The 20,409-nt window shown below is 44.3% G+C and overlaps 1 protein-coding gene across 2 annotated transcripts in view; it reads left to right on the top strand.

Annotated features, from left to right (window-relative positions):
* The window catches only part of CUX1 (cut like homeobox 1), a 275,245-nt gene that overhangs the window by 106,407 nt on the left and 148,429 nt on the right, over nucleotides 1-20,409 (top strand). For both annotated transcript variants that reach the window (XM_084272882.1, XM_084272881.1), the window contains exons 3-4: nucleotides 2,812-2,859; nucleotides 16,265-16,343. In XM_084272882.1, coding sequence (XP_084129008.1) covers nucleotides 2,812-2,859; nucleotides 16,265-16,343 — 127 coding nt within the window. The remainder of the gene's footprint in view (nucleotides 1-2,811; nucleotides 2,860-16,264; nucleotides 16,344-20,409) is intronic.

Genomic DNA, 20,409 nt, shown 5'->3' with positions numbered 1-20,409 from the left:
AAATAAATCTCACCAGCAGAGTTTTAGCTGGTGACTCGGGGCATATGTATTCCTGACTTCTGCCTGTTTATTTTTACTTCCCTTTTGTTGTGAGCTGTCTGAAGTTTTGATGCTCTTTGGCCAAGGAGGGAATTATACAAGTAGCCTATAAACTCTTTTCTGAGGGGGAGGAGGAAGAGAGAAGAGCAAACACAAAATGGTGCGAAGAAGCTGTTACTGCCTTTTCTTACCTGCCATTTATCCACTTACCTGCATGGCAAACTTGGTCCCTTTCCTTAGCCTGTTTGCCCGGTGGAGGTAATGGAAATGGGATGCTCAAATCTTTATTGTTCAGCTGCAAATGGATTTGATGTTATTGCCAAGATTTCGAGTTGTCAAAGCATTCTACGTTGTTAAACTGTGCTCCGCTGATGGGCATGTCCCAGGATTGCCCCAGAGTGATTACTGTGGTATAACCAATTGCTTGCCAGTGGGACTGAATCATTTTGAGCTACATCTCCTCTATCATGAAGTGTGTTAAAAACAGTTTTACCACCAACAAAAGCTGCTGTCTAAATCAAGTGCAACATGTTTTCCCATTATGGCATGAATTTTGCTTGGTAACGTTTTGATGGCTGGGATGAGTGTTTAGCATCCTGAATTTGCTAAATGAAGGATGTGTGGGAATCAGATTTTGTACTTGAAAGCTCTTCTCCCTCGTTGATAGCTCGACCAACTGTTTCCTTGGCTTTGGGATGCCCCTTCTATTCCTTCCTCCCACCCTGCCCCCCTTCTCTTCCTCTTTTCTCTGCTATAAACAACCAATGACCATCTTGTTATTACAGATGAATATGAAGGCAAAGTCCTGACATAGTTTGTATCACGAAATAAAAACTGCTGCAAATCCTGCCTTTCAAAAGTCAGTACATGTCAGATGGAGCAGTCCCACCGCGGGCGCTGGGCTGCAGCCACCACACACGCAGAGAGGAGCAGGACTTAGGCTCTCCTGCCTCCGGAGCTGTCGTGGTGTGTTTCACTGGATGCCAGGGGGGGGCTTTGTCATCTCCTGAGGCACCTGGGCTGATTTCTGATGCTCACGCCGTGTGTTTAGGCAGTGGGAATAATGTCCTGCTCTTGAGAGCCGTGCAAGCAGGAGACCCAGGGCTGGTCTGGAATTAGATCGCCTGTATTTCTGCTTTCAGTTTTGACGTCAGTTTGCTGGCTGGTGCCAAAGTAGTCAGTAAATTCAGAGGCAATACCAGGGACACAAGCCCTGAGCCCGATGATTTCCTACCAGCTGAGATTTTTATTACAAGAGATGTCGCTTTCTTGGGTAGTATAATTTTTCCTGATTTCTATAAAGGGTGCCAGTATCCCAATTGTAAATCTCATGTCTCTCTCTGTAATTTCACTGCACATTGAAACCTACCATGCCAGATTCTGGCCCTGAATGCGGCCGTTTATTCTGCTATCGATGGTTGTTATTACTTTCTTCAATGCCATCATCATCAGGTTACAAGGAAAACACGTTCTAAAAGGTGTACAGCCCTCTGGTCTCCCAGAGCAGTCAGAAAGTGGGGAAAAGCTGTTCAACCTGCCAGTTTGCTGTGGTAGAGGCGTAATTTGTGATATGCAAGGACAGTATCTACCCTTTTCCTGTCCTAAGCCAGTAGAAAGTCTCAGGAAGCATGTAGGTGACTTGATGTGGGCTAAGAACAAGGCATTGTTTGGTTTGGTGCTGAAAAGAGAGCTTATAAAGCTGCAACATTATCCTTAACTTGATAGGGATTAACGGTATGTTAGTGCAGTAACCATGTAAGAAGTGAAATTTGGCTGATCATTTGTCTCTGATAGCTTCATTTGCGTTTGGCCCCCTAAGCCATTTCTCAGGGAGTGGGAGAACTCCTCATACTCTGACTCTCTGCATGACTTGTCATTTAAATGACAAAAACCACTTCTCTCAAAAGCCTACTTTTCCTTCAGGAAAATCAAATTAAATCCAGGGCTGAGGGTGTTTTGGTGAGTGGTTTAATGTCTGATACATTGTTTGACACCGGGATGTGAAAGTGCATTGGGAAAGAGAATTTCCCAACTTTTTAAGGTCACCTTTTCCCAAAGGTCCAAGGCTTCAACAGACTCTTTATGGAGAGAGAAGGTATTTCAAAGACCTCTTAATGACCTCTAGCATGAGGTTCAGGGTAAGGGACCATGGCCAATGTGAAGCTGGGAAGATTTAATGGTGGCTGAAGCGGTTGGTCATTGTCCCAGCTGTGAGCAGCATTCTCAGAGCATGGTTGGAGGGAGTGACCAGAAGCTGGCTAGATCTCACCTAAAAATGGGTCACTAGAACCCACGCTAGGTCTTGTTGGCTGTGCCTTAGAAACCTTCAAGGATGTGAAGTCCACCCTCTTCTTGGGTACCCACACCAGTGCTGTCCTCCTCAGTGAGACACTGCCATGTTACTGCCTTCCACTTACAGATTTACCTCGAGCTCTAAGTGTACCATGAAGTCGCTGCTTGAGCTGCATCAGTGGAAAGCCACAGCAAAAATAGGGAGTCCACCTTCTTGGCTATGCATGACTAATCCCATGTCCTCTGCAAAGTTAGAGGATTTTATTCTTCAGGTGTACACACAGTGAGAATTCTGAGAAACTGTAAGTGAATTAGAGCTAAATCAGCTTAAATGTGGAGTCACTGAGAATTGCATGCAGGGGTAGGGGGATGGTTGGACTAGATGATCTTGGAGGTCTTGTCCAACCTTAATGATTCTGTGAAAACCTTGACAGTGACTTTCAAATTTTTCTGATTAAATATCTTGCTTCTGTGTTCCAGGACCTGCGCAAACAGGTAGCTCCATTACTGAAGAGTTTCCAGGGAGAGGTAAGAGCTTACGTTTCTCATGGTGCTTTTGATGCTGTTTCATGAGTCCGGCACGCTGGCAGTGGGTCCAGAGCCCTTGTGCAAAGAGCATCGCAGGGGTTCAGCCCTCTGCGTTTCCCTGTGTGCAGGATACACGTGTGATACGCTGGATTTGTGCTGGACCAGCTCCACTGGTCAAATCACTTTGCCTTCAGCCTGGCTGAGCCGGAGCTTACGGCTGCGGTCACTCAGGTGGCCTCAGCGACCGGCGGTTTGAACGCTGAGTAGACACAGGGTGACGTATCTGTATAGACATGAAGCCACTGCAAAAAGGTTTCACTGAGAACCTTTTGGGCTGTAAAACACCCTATTCTAGAGGGCTTGAGTTGGCAGGTGTTTGTTGGAAAGCCAACAGAAAGCATCAACAGCTCCAGTGCTGGCTCCAACGTTGATTTCTCTTCACACCACTCCGCAAAGAAACAGGTGATTAGAGTGATCACAAGTTTGAAAGCCAACTGTTGTGATTCTGAGGAATTCCTGCTGCAAACGGCAGCTGGGCCAGTTACAGGACTTGACATTGTAGCTGTGGACAGCCCTGACACGCTCCCTTCCCGAGTGCTTAGGCCAGATGGGAGCTCTGGTGCTGCCTCTAGGAAAATGCCCTGTGTGAGGCCTGCAAACTGCACTGCTCCTTAGAACCATGGCTGCCTGTGAGGGGGTACGTTCGGTTTTAGCTCGCACTCCATTGCACGCTGTAGAGCTCTGCTCTTGAACTTACCTGCCTTAAAGCAGGAATGCTTTTTACTTTCTCAGTCTATAAGTTGTTGGCTGATTTTTATACTGCTCCAGTTCCCATCAGAGCACAGAGAAAGTCAGGAACACGTTTCCAGAAGTTTGCTTAGGGAATTAGGTGCTCAGCTCCCGTTATCTGTAACGAGGGCTGCATTTCTGATTGCTTGTAGGTCCTGCTAAATAGGTATCCCAAATAGGCAGTAATCCCTCATGTTAAAAGCAGTATGATTTTTTTTAATTATTATTATTATACAACTCAGTTTCCCAAGTGTTGCTCAAAATAAATAACTAAGCAGGACAACTTTGTCCTTGATATATCTAATAGTAATTTGTGGACAACAAAGAATGACTTGTGTGAGTCTGTTTGCCAATGGAAATTTACACTTCAGAATTGCTCCACGTGGATTGCAGTGCTCTTAAAACCTTTTCACTTCAGTTCACTGCAAGCTTGAAACTAACTGAAAAGTGTATGTGTGCTTTCAGCACTGTTCTTTAATGAAGGAAATGTCTGAGGATCAAGTAGGAATCATAAATCCCAATTTGGCTACAGTAAAGGAAGATTCTACCGTTAGATCTTGGTGTTGGAGACAGCTCACTGATACCTTGGTATGGCTCTCACACACTCCTCTTCTGTAGTTTTGCTTCGCTAACGTAGAAGTGAAGTTTATGTTGGTATAAATTCAACCTCACAAATTACAAGACTAAAATTTGTTGGTAGAAATCCCTTCTTACGTAAATGAAGCACAAATACCTTACAGGATTGTGCTGCTGCATTTCAGATGCTGGATTCCAGACTCCCTAATCTAGACAGTGTTTCAGACACCCAGGAAATCCTGAACCAGCCATGACTGATGACTGAAGTGCAGAACCTGAAACTGTGAATTGTGGGATTATTGATTATAGATGGAATTATTGTATCTCATTTTGGAGACAAATCAAAATACCAAGAATACTGGCCTGTTCTGTTGAGTGATATTTTCCTGTTCAGTATATAGATTTGGTCTCTGTTTATTGTTAAGGCTGACTTCATGAAAGGTCCTGAGTAAGTAAATAAACAAGCAAAGCAGAGGTAAGCAGAGAGGTAATAAAAATAGATGATTTCTGGAGTCCCTTCTACTGGAGAAAGAGTACCCTCAAGCAGTGGAGTGCTCTGGTTCCCACCTCTAGGCATTGTGGATGGTGTTACTGAATTCAGAGCATCTCCTTCCCCACACCAGTTTCTCATACAGATGCAGCTTCTCAGTTTACTGCCTCCACCACATTTTTCCCTCTGATTCCTTAGCTCCACCCCTGCTGCTATTGCCCCATCCTTTCCTTGATCCCTGCCGACAGAACTAAGTAGGTGCTTCTTGCAAGACCAAATAACATTCAATTCCAGTTCCACCCTGGAAGGGAAGCGGGCCTTTGCAGATCCCACGTGGGATGGCTGTGCTCCACAGGGCACTAGGCAGGGCCAGGAGATGAGAAGGGACAGACAGCTCCCTGACGAGCAAAGGCATTTAAGTAGCTTTACATGGATAGTGCTGCATTCCTACCTACCTCAGGTCTCGCTCCCCACCTCCTCCTGCCTTGCCTCAGCACTTTTGCCCATGTGATCCTGCACTGAGCACAAAGTTTGCTTCTTTTTTCCCCGTTTTTTGCTGGCTTAATTTTCTGCCAGGTTGGTTTGTGGAAGCAGCTCGCTGCAGGCTGCTGCTGGGCAGGGGAGAGGCCAGGGGAGCAAAGCCAAGGGCAGGAGGAGTGCAACCGTGCCAGCTTAAGTTGACTTAAACTGTCCTTGAACTGTACCCTCGGCAGGCCTGACGTGACTTGGAGAGAGGTTGATTAAGCTCACGTATTTAAATATCCTCCTAGGCGTGGAGGACATCTGCTTGTAAACCTGTGGCCAGCTCACTTCTTCTGTTAAATACATCCACAAGTCACTTGAGTCAGTTTTTCTTCCCAGTTTGAGCACAGGTATTGGTGCTCTCCCCCCCTGTATTTTCCCACTAACCCCCCAAACCAGAGCATTCTATATTCTGGGGATATTTATCTTGCTCATTCAGATGGAAACTGTTCCAGTTATCAAAGACACAGTTTCCATTAGTAGTTGGAAATAACTTTTTCCCTGTATAGATCTCGGTGCTTTAAGTAACTGGATTTTTTTACGATGACAGTTAAAGTAAAAGCATTATGAAATGGGATTTAGCATGCTACAAATTTCAAATGCATCCCTAGTTCAATGTGAGACCCTATTAATTCATCACTCTACTAGAATTTTATTAGAGTACTTTTTCCTTATTTAGGTTTTTAATGGAAATTTGAATGCAGGCTTTTTTTAAATGAACAGAATGTTGTGTCTGATTCAAAGCTGATGGTATTGTTCCTTTGATTTTTTTGTGGGTAACTTTTCCTATGTTCCTGGAAGTTGTAAGGTCTGGGTGCTGTAAAGAGGCTATTGTGAGTAAGACAGAAGGTGTTAATTTAAGAGGTGTAAAATTTCTATCATTTCTATCTTAAAACGTCCTTTTTTTCTTCTTTTTTTTTCCCCTTACCATTAACCTGAGGATTCATCTTATTAATGGTTTGCTCACCATAAGCTGGGCTAAATACAGGACAGAAAAGGCTAATAAAGAGCTTTACCATTCAGTCATAAAATGATTATATATCATTTGCAAGTCAGTAAGGCACTCCTTCAAACAACCCTGTAAATAAGCTGTATTTGGAGCAGGTCAGTGTGAGTTACCATGTTTACATCAGTGGGCAAATGTTTGTATATGAAATATTTACAAAAAACCCCAAAAGGTTCTGTTTTGGGGACCATGATAATTTACCGAACTAAAGTTGTGGTATGGAAACCTAATGTTGGAATCCATATTTGTGAAGTCATCAAGTAGATATTTTAAGGCTGGGAGAGGATTTCCTGAGGTCATTAGCATTCTTTTCATGTGGCATAAGAGTACTGTCCAAGAGTAAGGCAGTAATCCCTCGTTGGGAGAACCCTTTAAGGCACGTACTCCAACACACGGGGCTTTATCTCTGCGAAAACTCTTCCTCATCTTCTTCTCCCAAAGCAAGTACTTTTAAGGGTATTGCCACTCTGGCTCCCTGCTTAGCTGAATTGCTCTTTAAACTATTAATTTGGCCAGTGGAGTAATTTACTAATTTTCTGTACGCAGATGTAACAGAAGCTGAAAATCAGTTGGGTGTGCTGGATCTGCTCATCGTGCTGCAGAAGGCAAACTCTCTGTGCCTAAACACCTTTGAGGCTCCTTTCCTTCTGCATTTTGAAGGGGTATTCCTGAGCCTGATAGTCATCCTATTTATTTATTGTTTTTTATTTTAACCCCCCTTTAATTTCCTTATGTTAAATTTACAAACCTAATTAATACAATTTCTTTCCTGTAGGTTCGCTCCATGATGGCTCAATTAGAGTAGCAGTAGAACTGTGGTTCAATATTCAGGCCAGCTTCATAATTGAAAACACATTTTCTTCTCAAAAGCTGCAGCTGGTTTGGTTCTGCTCATGCAGAAAAGGATATAACCTTGCATAACATAGGAAATGAACGGTTGAGAGAGAAGCCAAATTCAATTTCAGTCAGATATTTTGAGGATAAGTCCATGATCTATGGAAGCAAGGGAATGAAAAGTGTGTGTATGTGGAAAGCAGCGCATTCAGCACTCTATTAATCACGGCTAGCCTGGGTGCTGTTGTGTGCTGTTGCGTTAGCACTGATTCTAGTACAGAGGCTGGAGAGCAGCCAAGCACTCCAGAAGTTAACCTCTTAAAGACCCTGAGCTGCTTTCTGTTGAATAAATGTAATTTTGTGGTCAGAAATAAATGCTTGTGATGTAGCAGGAGCTTTGAAAACAACAGCGTGGCAAAGCTATTACAAATTGCTCTGTGTTGGGGAAGTCAACAGCATACATCAAACCTCCGGGCTGGCGCTGCGCTGATTCAGGCCCCGAGCTTTGCAGGGAACGTCCCGATAAAGCGCTCTGTGGAACGACATGGAGTCCATCTGATATTCCGGGGGGTAATGGGTCTCTTTTAACGTCCACTCTGCAGGGTGTGGGTTGGGGGGTGATTTCCTTTGTGTAACAGGAACAGGGGGACAGTGTTGTGCTTCGTCTCGACGCTGTGTCCCGGTGCAGCGGGGCCGCGAGAGAGGCGCAGTGTGCTTTTGGGGTAACAGCAGCTCAGCAGTGTTTCATTCTGTTGTTTACACAAGGGTGCAAATGATTATTTATTTAATTTTGGCTGGCTTGATTGCAGTTTAAACAACATCTTTCTTGAGGAAGGTGATTTAAATATACTTCAGCTTCCCGAAGGCAGATGCACGTTCCCTGATGAGCGTGTGGGCTGTCTGCAGCCGACACTGGGGTTCTGAGTCGAACAGAATCCCTGAGAGAAGAGATACTTAATTCCAAAGTGATGGACAGAGCTATAGAAACTCTCAAATGCAGTCAGAACCTCTCCTATACATACCTCTTTCTCCTTCCCATATTGATACCTTCCTGGGACAAACCTCAGCTACTGGGCAAGGTCCCAAAGCCAACATACATCACCAGCGGCAAGCAGTAGGCACCGAGCACCTTTCTGAACCTCCTGCAGGGTCATCTCCATCCCGTGTGGCATGCAGGCAAGCTGTACTGAGACAGCACTTACTGCTGGGGTAACTTTGGGGAGGATCAGCCGAAATCCTCTTATTTTTATATAATTGACAAAGTGCTGAAATTTCTGTTGGCAGCTGGTGGGTTGTCTATATTAAGGCTCGCTATGCCGCTGCCACGCGTTTGGGTGAAATGCTAACAGTGGTGGGAAACTATTTATGCAAAATTCAGACAGGCAGCACTGTTTCAGTTCGCAGGGTCAGGAGAAGCTTCTCATCCTTTTCAAAAAAAAAAAAAAAGAGAGCTTGAAGTATGCTGGAAGGAATGGGGATGGGAGGGCTGTGCCGGGCACAATATTCCGCCGGGTGTCATTATAATCCAGTCCCTGTTTCTCCAAATACAGGACTCTTTCTGTATTTTTGACAAAATTGCTAGGAGGCTCTGTAAAAGTCAGTGTCTGGTCTTGCTTTGTTATTAATAGAGAAGTGGGAGGATAAGCTCTGTGTAAAATGTTAGTGAAAGGTTACATTTTGGTATTTACATGCAGGTGGATTTTGCACAAAGGCAGATAGTTAATGAGCTCATTCCTGCAAAGATTCCTCTGCCCTAATTTTTTAAAACACATAAACAAAAGTTTGCATCATCCATGCAGGAGAAAAGCAATTGCAGGTTCTAGGTCACTGTTCACAGAGGCAGGAGGCTGATGGGCAGGTGAAAGCACCCACTCACAGTGCCATGTAGCTCCTTCTCCTGCTGGGAAGCTGGAGGTGATGTCGTATGGAACAGGCTGCTCTGCCCTGGCAGGAGTACCACTTTCTCTCCTTCCTCCCCTGCCACACTTTGGGCATTAGATGCTCTCCATTCCACCTTGTGCTCTTGCAGAAGCCTGAGGGTCAAAAGTGGCGAGCTCTGACATCTCCCAGGTTAGTGACATAGCAAATAATTTTCTGATAAAAAAGATGTTCTTTCACTGGGAGGTGCACATTCCACATTTGGGGGTCGTCTTTCTTTTACCTCCTGCCATGTGTTTTATCTTTCTTGTGTTGGAAAATACATGATTGACCCATGCTGACAGAGGAGAGAGGAGGCAAGGATGCAAAGTACAGACTTACATCCATCATCCATCTGCAGGAGATGCCCCAGCCAAATTGGGGCAACCCAGTGGGCTCCTAGACCCTTCAAACGTTCAGATACAACACTGTTTGATTGCCAGCACCCACATTACTGATTACTTGTCAGAGCAAAACTTTGCAGCCCCACTGTATTCCTGCAGCATTCTGGCTGCTTGATGATTGATTGGGATGTCCCTGGAGTCAGTCCTGTTGAGTTACATCTCCGTGGCACCAGGAAACACCTGGAGGGTTAAAGAAAGTGCTAGAGGGACTGGCATGCTACCGTTATCTTGGTTGTCTAGGGACAGCTCTAAGCTTACAAGAAGCAAAGTCCTCCTTTCCAGGGCCAGGCTGGCCTTTAGTTTGTTCTGCTTAAGCACGAACAATGCCACAGTCTCCAGTGAATTTCTACTACCTCGTTACATTACAGTGTGTAATGTGAACTAATGCATGTATTAACAAAGTTAATGCACTTCCATACTCTAGTGACTGATTGAATAGTTACAGAAGGGAATTCTCACAACGTTTGGCACTTTGACCCTCCTTTGGCCATCTGTATTCTGTCGCTCTGGTTTCATGCCATACCCATCGGTGCCAGCGCAGGACTGACTCTGGGAACTGTCCCTGCCCCAGCCCTGGGTGCCCACCTCTACCTCCTCCCTCCTACTGACTCTAGCAAGTGAGATGAGTCAGTTTGGTTGGAAAATCCATTCTTCCTCTCCTTCCAGGCTTAGCTTTCCATCGAGTCAGCTGAACCATGCTGCAGCAGTGCGATGGCTGGATGCGATGCAGGAGGAGCGGGAGCTGTGGCCTGAGGCAGGAGGAGAGAGCAGGGCTGCTCCATTTGGTGCCTGCCCAACGACGCAAGGATTAGGAGTAGAGTGAGAGCAGGGGCTGAGAAAGGTCTCTCAGAAATGCAGGGTGTGAGGAGAGAGGCACATGGGTTATCAAAGGATCCAGGAGAGGTTTGGCAGTGATAGCAGCCCCGCTGTCGCAGTGATCTGAAGGCAGGGTGGCAAACGGCAAAAGCTGTTACAACAGAGCTGTCGTTGTGCTGTCCATATCTTCAGGCACATGTTGGGATGGGCTGTTTGACTGGGAAGGAAGATCAAAGATTGGAAAAGCAGCGAGAAGCTGTCCTGTGAGAACGAGGGAGCTGAGCTTTCCTCAGGGGATGGCGGCGTTGTTTGTCTGGGAAAATCGGGATTTATCTGGGCATGAAAGGGAAAGAAGGTTTCAAGGGTTCAAGGTTGCAGCTGTTTCACAGTGGAGGGAAGGAGAATGGAGAAGCCGAAGCATGTGAGTCCTTCTTAAAGCTCTCTGCTTAACTTGAGGTTAAACCAACAAGATGGGGAGGCAGGGAAGCTCTTCCCAGGCTCCTTCCTGTAGCACACCTATGCACCGCTCCCAGGCAGCCTCGTTAAGCAGATTGCTGTTGTATCCACTCTGTGAAGCCCTTATTTTTGTTACAGAATTTATAGCACAACTAAAATACTCACCATATGCTTTAAGCAGCTGCACAGGAATAATTTCTTCTTAATTTTGCTTCCAAAATCTTTTAATTGCAGGAAACAAACAAAAAAAAAAAGTATTTTTACTGTTTCTTCTGTCAGCTGCAAAAAAATTAACTGGGCTGGCAAACTATATACTTTTATTCATTTGTAAAATTATGAAGGTATGTTTTATCGATTAATTTATTACTATAGATACCTGTTGGTATAAAGAAAGGGAAGTGCACATACCCTGTGTGCCTCAGAGTGCACTGTACCACCTCAGCAACTGATGGACTGTTTAATACGAAGCTCTATAGTGGTGGCATCAAAGAGAGACCGATGCTGTGGCACAGCATTAATCATGCTTGCTAGACCCTGTGATTCCAAGACAGCTATTCAGGAGTATAGCACAGCTTAAAATAATGGCGTGGTAATGAGTTGTTATCATGCTTTTTCCCTTGAATATGTTTCTTACAATTCTTAATGGTGTTTCGGGAGCTTGGAGTAATTGAAGACAAATAGAAGAAGGTTCTGGTGCACACCAATGTGACAAAAGATAGGTGAGGGGTGAAGGGGGGTGGGTGTCTCATTAAGGCTTCTATTATTAAAAATCAGAACAGAAAAAGAATTTCTGGTTTAAGTAATTTATTATTATAGAAGTTAGTTCCAGGTTGGGTGTCGGACAGCAAAGGATGTATGTTTCATGTTAAGGTGTCTAAGGAGAGCGAGGATTGTAACTGAAGAACAACAAGGATAAGTGGAGGAGTTAGGACTACAAACCCCACACTCAGCATAGTTGTGCTCATGACACTTGATATGCAGCTAATTGTACTGCCAGTTAATCCCCAGTACTTGGATAACACCACACAGACACAAAACCCACCATGAGCCCTTCACAGGGGGGTTGTCTTTGGGATGCCGAGTTGTCTAAAACCAGAAGAAAAACCCTGCAGTGCTGAATGATCCAAGTCGACCCATCAGGAGCAACAGCACATCGTGGCCGTGTGCTGGTCTCACAGTCTGCAAATGTGTTAATGTGCTGATGTCTGGAAGTCCAGAGAATTTGAGTGATGATGGAGAATGCACTGGCATCTGGCAGTCCCAGTTTCCTTGCAGAGAGCTTTGTCTTCCTGTTTCATCTTTAAATTCAGAACTACAGTTGTGCAGTCTTGTGTCTGGCTGCAGTGGATGAGGCTGTACCACATCCAGTACAGCACAGAGAGCATCCCACTTCTGCAAACCCACATGCAGAATCTGAGCGATTTGTGGGGCAGCAGACATCAGACTTCAACTGATGTTGAAATTTCATAGTGCATAGAGACTGAAAGATTCCAAAACAAGGCCACAGACTTGGCTTTTCTCTTTTTGAACTTGACTGGGCATAGCTGAAAAGGCAAGAGTCAATGTTCAGGGAAAGCTGCACTCTGCATCTTCCTTGACATAGATGGACAGATTTATGGTGCTTACTTAAATGCGGAGGGAAAACCACTGATTTTCTTGACAGTGTTTTGATTTTAGCCACATGTAGGACTGTGACCAAACATTTCTGAAGCAGGCTGTCCATGCTGCTGGAGCAACCAGCTGTCATTCTGGCAATGGAGAACGAGAGCAGACCAAGGAGGTCTTCACAAGTGAGCTGGAGAGAGGTTATTATGGAGGGGGCGTCGTGCAGTCTCCAGGATGGACTTGGTACCCTGAGCAGTAACTCCCGAAAGCACTTGACCTGGAAAAAGAAGGTGGATTAAGGGAGGACAGCTCTCACACCGGTGTCTCTCTGCAGCTCTCTCCATAGAGCTTGGTGATATGTTAGAGATGAAGAGGGAGGATTCCTGGTGTCTCGTTGCTGTTATCTCACTGTAGCGCCAGTGGTATTATCAAGACAAATAGTATGCCAGAACTTAAAAGTGAACATATGTTTATGGGGGTGGTGGGGAGTACAGAGGTCACTGTTGTTTCTTTCTAGTCAAGAGAAGACATAATGGGGCCTGGTTTAGATAAATTAAGATTTGGAGCTAGGCTCATGTCAAGACTACGCTGGTGTAATTATAAGTTGACTACTTTCAGGGTCCCTGAAGTTTTTAGAGTCAAATAAAAATGTTCAGCAAGAGTTTCTAATGTAGTTCAACTGTTCTAGTGGGGGCTGATTGCAGCTCAGCCTCCTTGGCTCCCAAACCAATCTTTGATTTGAACATCTTGCAGTGAACTTCCAAATACTTACTTCTATGTCTTTTCAGTGCTGTTTCCTCTGTTTCTGGACTTCATTTATATCTTGCTATTTTTGATGTCTTTTTCATCCTGTATTTCCTCACGCAGCTGGAAGCTGCCGTGCTTCATTATTTTTTCATCCCAGTTAAAGTTGTCATGGGTGGGTTTTTTCCTAAATTTTATTTTAAGATAGAAAAATAGTTGCAGGGCTCATTTTTAATAGAACTTTAAACTGGACAGATTGATTATTTTACTTTTTTAAAAAACATAAATATATATATATATCTTTCTGCCTGGTGGGATTGTTTGAAATTCTGTGTCTGAACTGGGATGGAGGGGGGGGGTGTATGTGTGAAACTGTGATTTACAAACTGCTTCCATCAGAAAGTCTCTTACCTCCTTGGAAGATGTCACTTCAATTATGTTTTGTATTTCAATCACTATATAACTGGTGAGGAGTGAAGAAACCATACTTTCTGTAATACTTTGGGAGAATATAAGTACAAATGTGCTTTATTAAAATGTGAAAAAAAAGCCCAACTGTAATAGGAAAACAAATTCATCCTGTTATTTCACAGAACTGCCAGCGTTTTAAATGCTTTGGTTTTCATAAAAGGGGCAAATGAATTTTTTCAAAATACAGTACAGAATAATTTCTGTAATGCTAATTGTATTTAATAATAGTAATTTAAATTTGGCTGTACTGTGCTGAGGATCAGCGAGAGAAAATTGTATGTGGGAACGCTGAAGTCCAGAAGTCTAACATATGGTATTCTTTGGCCTTCAAAGTCTGTCTTGATGTACCCATGAAATATCTCGACTGCAGAAGTCTTTCTGATGGCTGCCCCCTCCTCTCTCGCCCGTTCTCAAGCGCTGTCTGATGCTCCCGAGCATTGATTTACACTACCCGGTGCCTCTCTGCCTTTGGCAGTTTGTTCCATATTCTAATTTCAAATACTCTTTGTGTGAAAATGTTCTAACCAAATTACTTATGTTCTCATTCCCTAATGAGCATCGGTCCATCTGTGATTGCTTGAATTCAGATTAATAAATGGGTTATTCACAACCATCAATCCCTCGCTCTTCCGCACGTCACGTGCCCTGTGGGATTCCAGCTCCGTTCCGTAGCCTTTCTTAGTGAACTCTAAAGGACAAGTATGGACAGCATTTCTGGACAATGTATGTCTCCTTTCTGCAGCCTTCATCATTGTGGCCTCTGCTGCTTGGTTTCCAGCTTTCCAATACCTGCTTTTAATTGTTTTTAATTGATAAGAACAAGATGCACATAGGTCAGGCTTCGGTTCCGCTGCACGGCCACCGGGCTGCATAAACCAATCCAGGTTTGGGGGGGGTTGTAAGCAAATTAGGGATTCAGTTTGTTTCTCTAAACATAGCTTTGTGTCAGAGTAACTTGTCTCTTGACATCCTCTCACCACATCTCAGGATGTCATTGCTGCTGCCAAACGCTGTGCAGACGCTTTCGGTGTCCTTATTTTCCTCCTTGACCCTTCCCCTTGAGTCTTTTCTTGGTTTCTACGTTCTGCATTGTGCTTCTGTGTAATTTCTACCGTTGTCCTTGTCCTTTGGTTTTCTGGCCTTAATCCTCTCCATAATGATCTCTACAAGTCACTTATCAGCCATAAGACTAATCTATACGCGTCACGTGGCGTTCCCGCGCTCAGCCTCTGTGCGCTTTACATCCGACTCCATCATTTTATTCATCTACATTGGAGCCTTTTCTTTTTTCTTTCTTATTTTTCCTCCCCCCCCAAAAAAAATTCCTTCCTTTTGTGAAGTCGTTTTTGTACAAAGCAAACAGAAGTGGCACCGAATCTGACCCCGCAGCACCCTCCTGCTTATCTCTCCTCCTCCCCGCGCCGCTTCCTTTCCCTGGCACCCTCTGCTTCCCGTGCCAGCGCGCTCTGCAGAGCTGCAGCCCCGCGGCTTTCCACTTCTGCAAACCTCCCTCCCCTGTAAGAAAATACCAGATACTTTCCTGAAATACAGATACAGTAAACTCTCTCTCTATTGTTTCTGCCTTATCTGCCAAATCAATAATGTAGTGAAAGAATTCAAGGACGTTTTTCAGACAGGACCTTCCTTTTTTAGTACGTGTTGACGTACGCACCTTTAAATGGGTATAAGTATTAACTGCTTTTCAGACACACAGAAGAATTGGTATCAGGCCTCTGTATCCGTAGTTCTTCAGATCCTTCCTCACTTTTTATTAAAATATGGGAACAATAATCTCCATACTTTCAGCTCCTGGATTTCGGAAAGCTGCTGCAGAACTGATGCAGGCTTTCCTGTTTCCCTTTCTGTCTCTTTCTGCTGTGGAGCATTAAATCAGTGGGACGTGGTCGGTTGGGTTGGGTTGGGTTTCGTTGCTATTGCAAATCCTCTGCTTTTTGAGTGTATTAGGAAAAAAACATGTTTACCAGTAAAGGTTGCTGGGGAATAAGTAGTTTATTCTCAGAGGCATCAAGCTGCCTTTCCTTGTAAAATGAAGTTTTAGATGAAAGTACAGATTTAGAGGAAAAGAACAGATTGTGTGAGGCAGTATTTTCCCTCACCTGGGCAGACAGCTTCTTAGATCAGCACTGTGTGTATGGCAGAACACAAAGTGAATCTTGGTCAGTGGAGCCTGGCCTGAGCTCCTGAGCACAGGGCAGTATAGATTCCATAGGTCTGTGCTGGAGCCTTGGTAGAAACCTCACTTGCATGTAGAAGATTCCCAGTTGTATAAAGCATCGGGAGGTACCTGACAAGTACAACTTTTCATCCTCTTACAGGCTTAGTGGAAAGAATAGAAAAATACATTTGCTATGATAAAGGCAGAGCATGACATCAGAAGTGAGCACGGTGCCCATTTGTTATGTTAGAGCTTAATAAGTGGTAAAGGAAAACACTTGTTGAGGAGAGAACCTGTCTGGCAAATACTGTGCATTTCATCAGGATTTAAGGTAAAGAGTTGCAATAGACAGTAGCATTCATAAAAACACTGATGCTCCTATGGTTCTGGAACAGGCCTTTAAATTACACACAGTGCACATGTACCAGAAATACCCCTACACAGCTGCTTCTGGAGTAGCTGCACACAGGAAACTTGGGTTCCAGTTTTACCTATCAATGAATTTTCTGTGAAATATATTCATTTATTGTAGTAGCTCTGAGTGTAAGAGTTGTATTGGAAAATGTCTAAAAGCTGCCTTTTCTCCTCACCCCTTTTAGATTGACGCATTGGGTAAAAGAAGCAAAGAAGCAGAGGCAGCCTTCTTGAATGTTTATAAGAGATTAATTGATGTTCCAGGTAAGCAAATTATTTCCTTCCTCTGAAAAGCCCATGGTTTATCTTCATTGGAGTGCTACCGGGCATTTTTCTACTTCTGATAAGCTAAATCCAAGCAGTGGTTTGATTCTGAAACTGGTGTGCTGCAGTATTGTGTCTAATGGAAGGCACATTTCATGACTTTTAAAACTGTTCACTGCGTTTATGTTTGAACCTTTGTGGGAATCATTTTGTGTTACAATGATATTGCGTGACCTCAGTAATTTACTGGAGAGTTCAGACATTGGGTGGGGAGAAGATCCATCATGAGCCTTCCTCAGGAAGATGCAATATTTGTACTTTTGAAGGACGGAGAAAATTTTTCATACCTTCAGGAAAGAAAAAAGCCTCACTGAAAAGTAAATCACCAGCACATCTCAGTTCTGTTCAGTGGAAGTTCGATCATAAACTTTATTCAAAGGACTTTTAATGTATGTGTTTTCTGCTTTCCCTGATGTCTGGCATCACAAGTTTCCAGTTCATTTCTTTGTACATTTTGGGAGTTGAGTTGTTTGTTTTCCCCAGTGGTAGATCAATATTGTCTGAACAGATGTTTCTTCTCTGCAACTGTACCCCAAGGTGAGGAGCAGTCTGGGGAGTCCCAGTCTGCACTTCCAAGTCTTGGCCTCGCTGAGCTGTTGGCATGTGACAGTGTGTGTAGGATTATGTACTTGTACAAAATGTTGACGTGTTTATATAATATTCAAAATACTTACCTCAAGAAAGCTTCTGAGGTATAATTAATACTTCTGAGGGCTTTTAAGGCCTCGTTGCAGAGTGCACCCTAGTCTTTGCTTGCTTCAGCTTTTAAGGAGCACATTTCATGCATGCTTCAAATCAAAATTAATTTGTTAATGTTTTGTTTACAGCGTAACTGGTTAAAAGTCTTTTCCAGACACTCACGCAGAGCTAACATGTATTTATTTAGTTATTTGTTTGGTTGTTTAATGCTTTCACGTTTATAGTTGAGTAGGGCCCAGTGGCCAGTTCCTGCTGTGTTAAGTGCAGCATGTGTAGTGGGATACAGGGACTCACCGTGCTCATCCTGGACCACAGTTGTCCAAGAAATGTTGGGTTTTAGGTTAATCAGCCATGGTCTGTGAGTTTCCATTTACTTGTTCCCTGCTCAGAGCCTTAGTAACCTTCCTTGGGTGAACAGCTTCCCTCACGTGTCAGCCCATGCCGCGGGAGGAGGTGGGTAACTCCAGAGAGGCTCTGGACCTTTGCTCACAGGGCACAGGCAGGAGCAGCGTGGGCATGGGACGGGTGCTCACAGCTCTGGTTTGTAAAGGAAAGCCCTCTGTGAAAATGTACCCAGCAGAGCTGCAGCCTGCAGGGTCGGTACTCAGTGCTACGGAGAGAAGCCGTAGCCCCTCCATCTCCCTCCTAGCCCAGCCCAGGGTGTGTAAATCCTTGTTTCCTGCCATTATTTGGGAGGCGAGTAGGTTTGATTTTTAACAGTCTGGTTCTTTTCATGACTGAGTAGTTCTGTCAAACAAGAGCTGTGTGGGATCTTTTTCATGCTCTGGCGCAGAGGCTCTTTTCTCTGAAGCCTGGCATCCTCACAGATGCTGGGATTCGGACGGCAGAGTCAGGCTGAAGCCGTGTGGAGAAGGTAGGACATGTATCCCACCCATGCTGTAGGATCTAAATGGTGAGAAGCTTTGTCAGTAATTTGTAGGAGAAAGTTTTCTCCTTTCCTTCATTGATGAGAGAAAAATGTACCCCCCTTCTTCCACACTCCACAGTCTCTCTCCTGCCCTGCCTTCCCCTGCGCATGCCTTATGTTATGTGTCAGAGAAATATTTCTTTGATATTCCTACTACATGTGCAGATTTCAGCCTGGCTGAGCTGTGAGTGCGATAGAGTCTGTGGGATTAGGGACATGTAACAGTCTGAGCCCCGTGCCCTGGCTGAGGGGCACACGGGGACCGTACTGACATTGCTCAGAGCGAATTCCAGGTTCTTGAGAAGTGTGGCCAGTCTCCTGGAGCTGTGTGCAGGGGTAATGAGTACTCCCTCTTGTTGCACATGCTGCAAAGAAAGGAGAACAGAAATTAGGCATGTATGGAGCCTGTACCCATCAGCTGAGCTCGGCGGGTGCAGTGAGGGGCTTGCTTCATTGTATTGGGGTTATCTGTATCTCCCTCTCTTCATTTGTCATCTTTTACACTGGGTGTGTGTCCACGGAGGGCGTTCTTCCCTAAAAGACCGTCAGGATTCATTCGTCACGGGTTGTTTTGCCTCTTATGTGGCTTTACATATCTTTTGACCTGTCCACTTGGTATTTCAAATATTTAGGTATACTTTTAGCTCCACAATCCTGCTGTGTTTTCTTTTCGCTGCGAGAAGGGAGCTATGATGTTTGGAGAAAGCTATGGCTGGAATGCTGCAGAGTGGTTATTTAGCATTAAGCATCACTGTTACATGACAAGGGTGCAATTTTATCAGACTTTCAATATCCTTTATAGGACCATATAATAATTGCAGCTGAAGTCTAATTCCCAGCAGCCGGTTTTATAGTTCTCGAGGAAAGCATGTATTCCTCTCCTCAGTAATAATGTGCACACTTTATATAATTAAAAAGGGCTTCTATTTTAATTTTACTATAAAATGATCTGTATTGAAACTCCAGCTACGGTGCTTTATGGATTCAGCAAAGTTTAACAATTTTCTCTCCTGGCTTGACCGGGGTTTTCACTCCGGCTCACCAGTAAGGAATTTGTGGGAAGGGTGGTATTTTACTTGCAAATTTTCCTACGTACATCAGGGGTTTTCTTTCTAAAAGACAAACCAGACCTTTTCATATCTCCAGTTTTATTATAACTTTCAAACAGCATTATCGGTTTGTGCTGCAAAATTGATCCTTCCTAAAGGAAAGTACATGTCAAGGAAAACATTTTGGTTTATGTGCATTTACACAGCTGTAATTCTCCCTCAGATCATTCTGTCTTGCTTGAGACTGAACATTTTTAATTAATGGAATTAATTTTCTCCTTTAATTGCCTTATTTTCAGTATGCAGCAGAGAGCAAGAGAAAAGTGAACGCTGCCACATGAATGGCACTAATCAACTAGGTTGTCACAACTTACCTTTAAAAATAATGTGAATATATTTATTTTGAAGTAAAGGGAGGTTGGGTCTGTGTTTTGAGGAAGCTTTCTGCCATCTGTACAATGTTTCTTTCCCTCTAGTTTTGTAAAATAAGTGTATTGGGTTAGCACTCTTGGCTTTTAGGGTCTTAATCTTGCAGACACTTCAAGTGAAATCGGAGCCCTGTTGTGTAAGTGCTTGGAGGAGCGGGGATGCCTTGCAGAAACAGGGTATTCATAATACTGTTTCTACTAAAGCTTCAAAAGAGAAAATCTTAAGCATTAAAAATCATAAAAATCAAATATTTTTCTTTTAAAAAGGAACAGCTTTCACTGCCTAATTTTCATTTAAACAAAACTTGACTGTGATTTTCAAGTAAAAGTTAAAATGTGGAGACCTAGTGTGGCTGCCCCGTGGCAGCGACTGGATAAACTGGTTAGAGAGAGTTTCGCTTTACTCCGTGTCCTTATTTCTGTGCAGTGACTGCACAGTGCCACAGCTGGCTTTGCACGACTGGCAGCGTCGCTCCCGTGTAGGCACAGAGGAAATAATTCTGCCTTTGAACAGAAAATCTGCTGTCTTGATGTGGCAACAGTTAAACCGAGCGTCTCTCTTCCTACCGAAGCTGACTGTGTCTTTTGCCGTAGTTCAGAGTTTGCCACCACAGGGGATGTACCTGGGAGCTCATCCCCTTCCCGCTGCTCCCTTCACTCCAGGGGAAAATCCGGGGTCCTGGGCTGTGGCAGTGCCAGCCCCAGCCGTGCTCGGGCATCCAGCACGCCCCGCGTTCACCGCGGCTCCTCCGCAGGCACCGCCGCCTCCCCTCCCACGCTGCACATCGCTCAGACGCAGCCCTGGCCCTGTCTCTGCTGGGCTGCCTTTCGCTCCAGGCACAGTGAGTGTTGCATCTCGGTGAGACCCTGTGCAGGGAGAAGGGGTGTGCTTTGTCAGCACA

Source organism: Gallinula chloropus (assembly GCF_964237585.1).
Source record: "Gallinula chloropus genome assembly, chromosome: 19".
Lineage (NCBI taxonomy): Eukaryota > Metazoa > Chordata > Aves > Gruiformes > Rallidae > Gallinula > Gallinula chloropus.
Note: the sequence above shows the minus strand (reverse complement) of the source record. Positions and strands in the feature narration are given on the sequence as shown.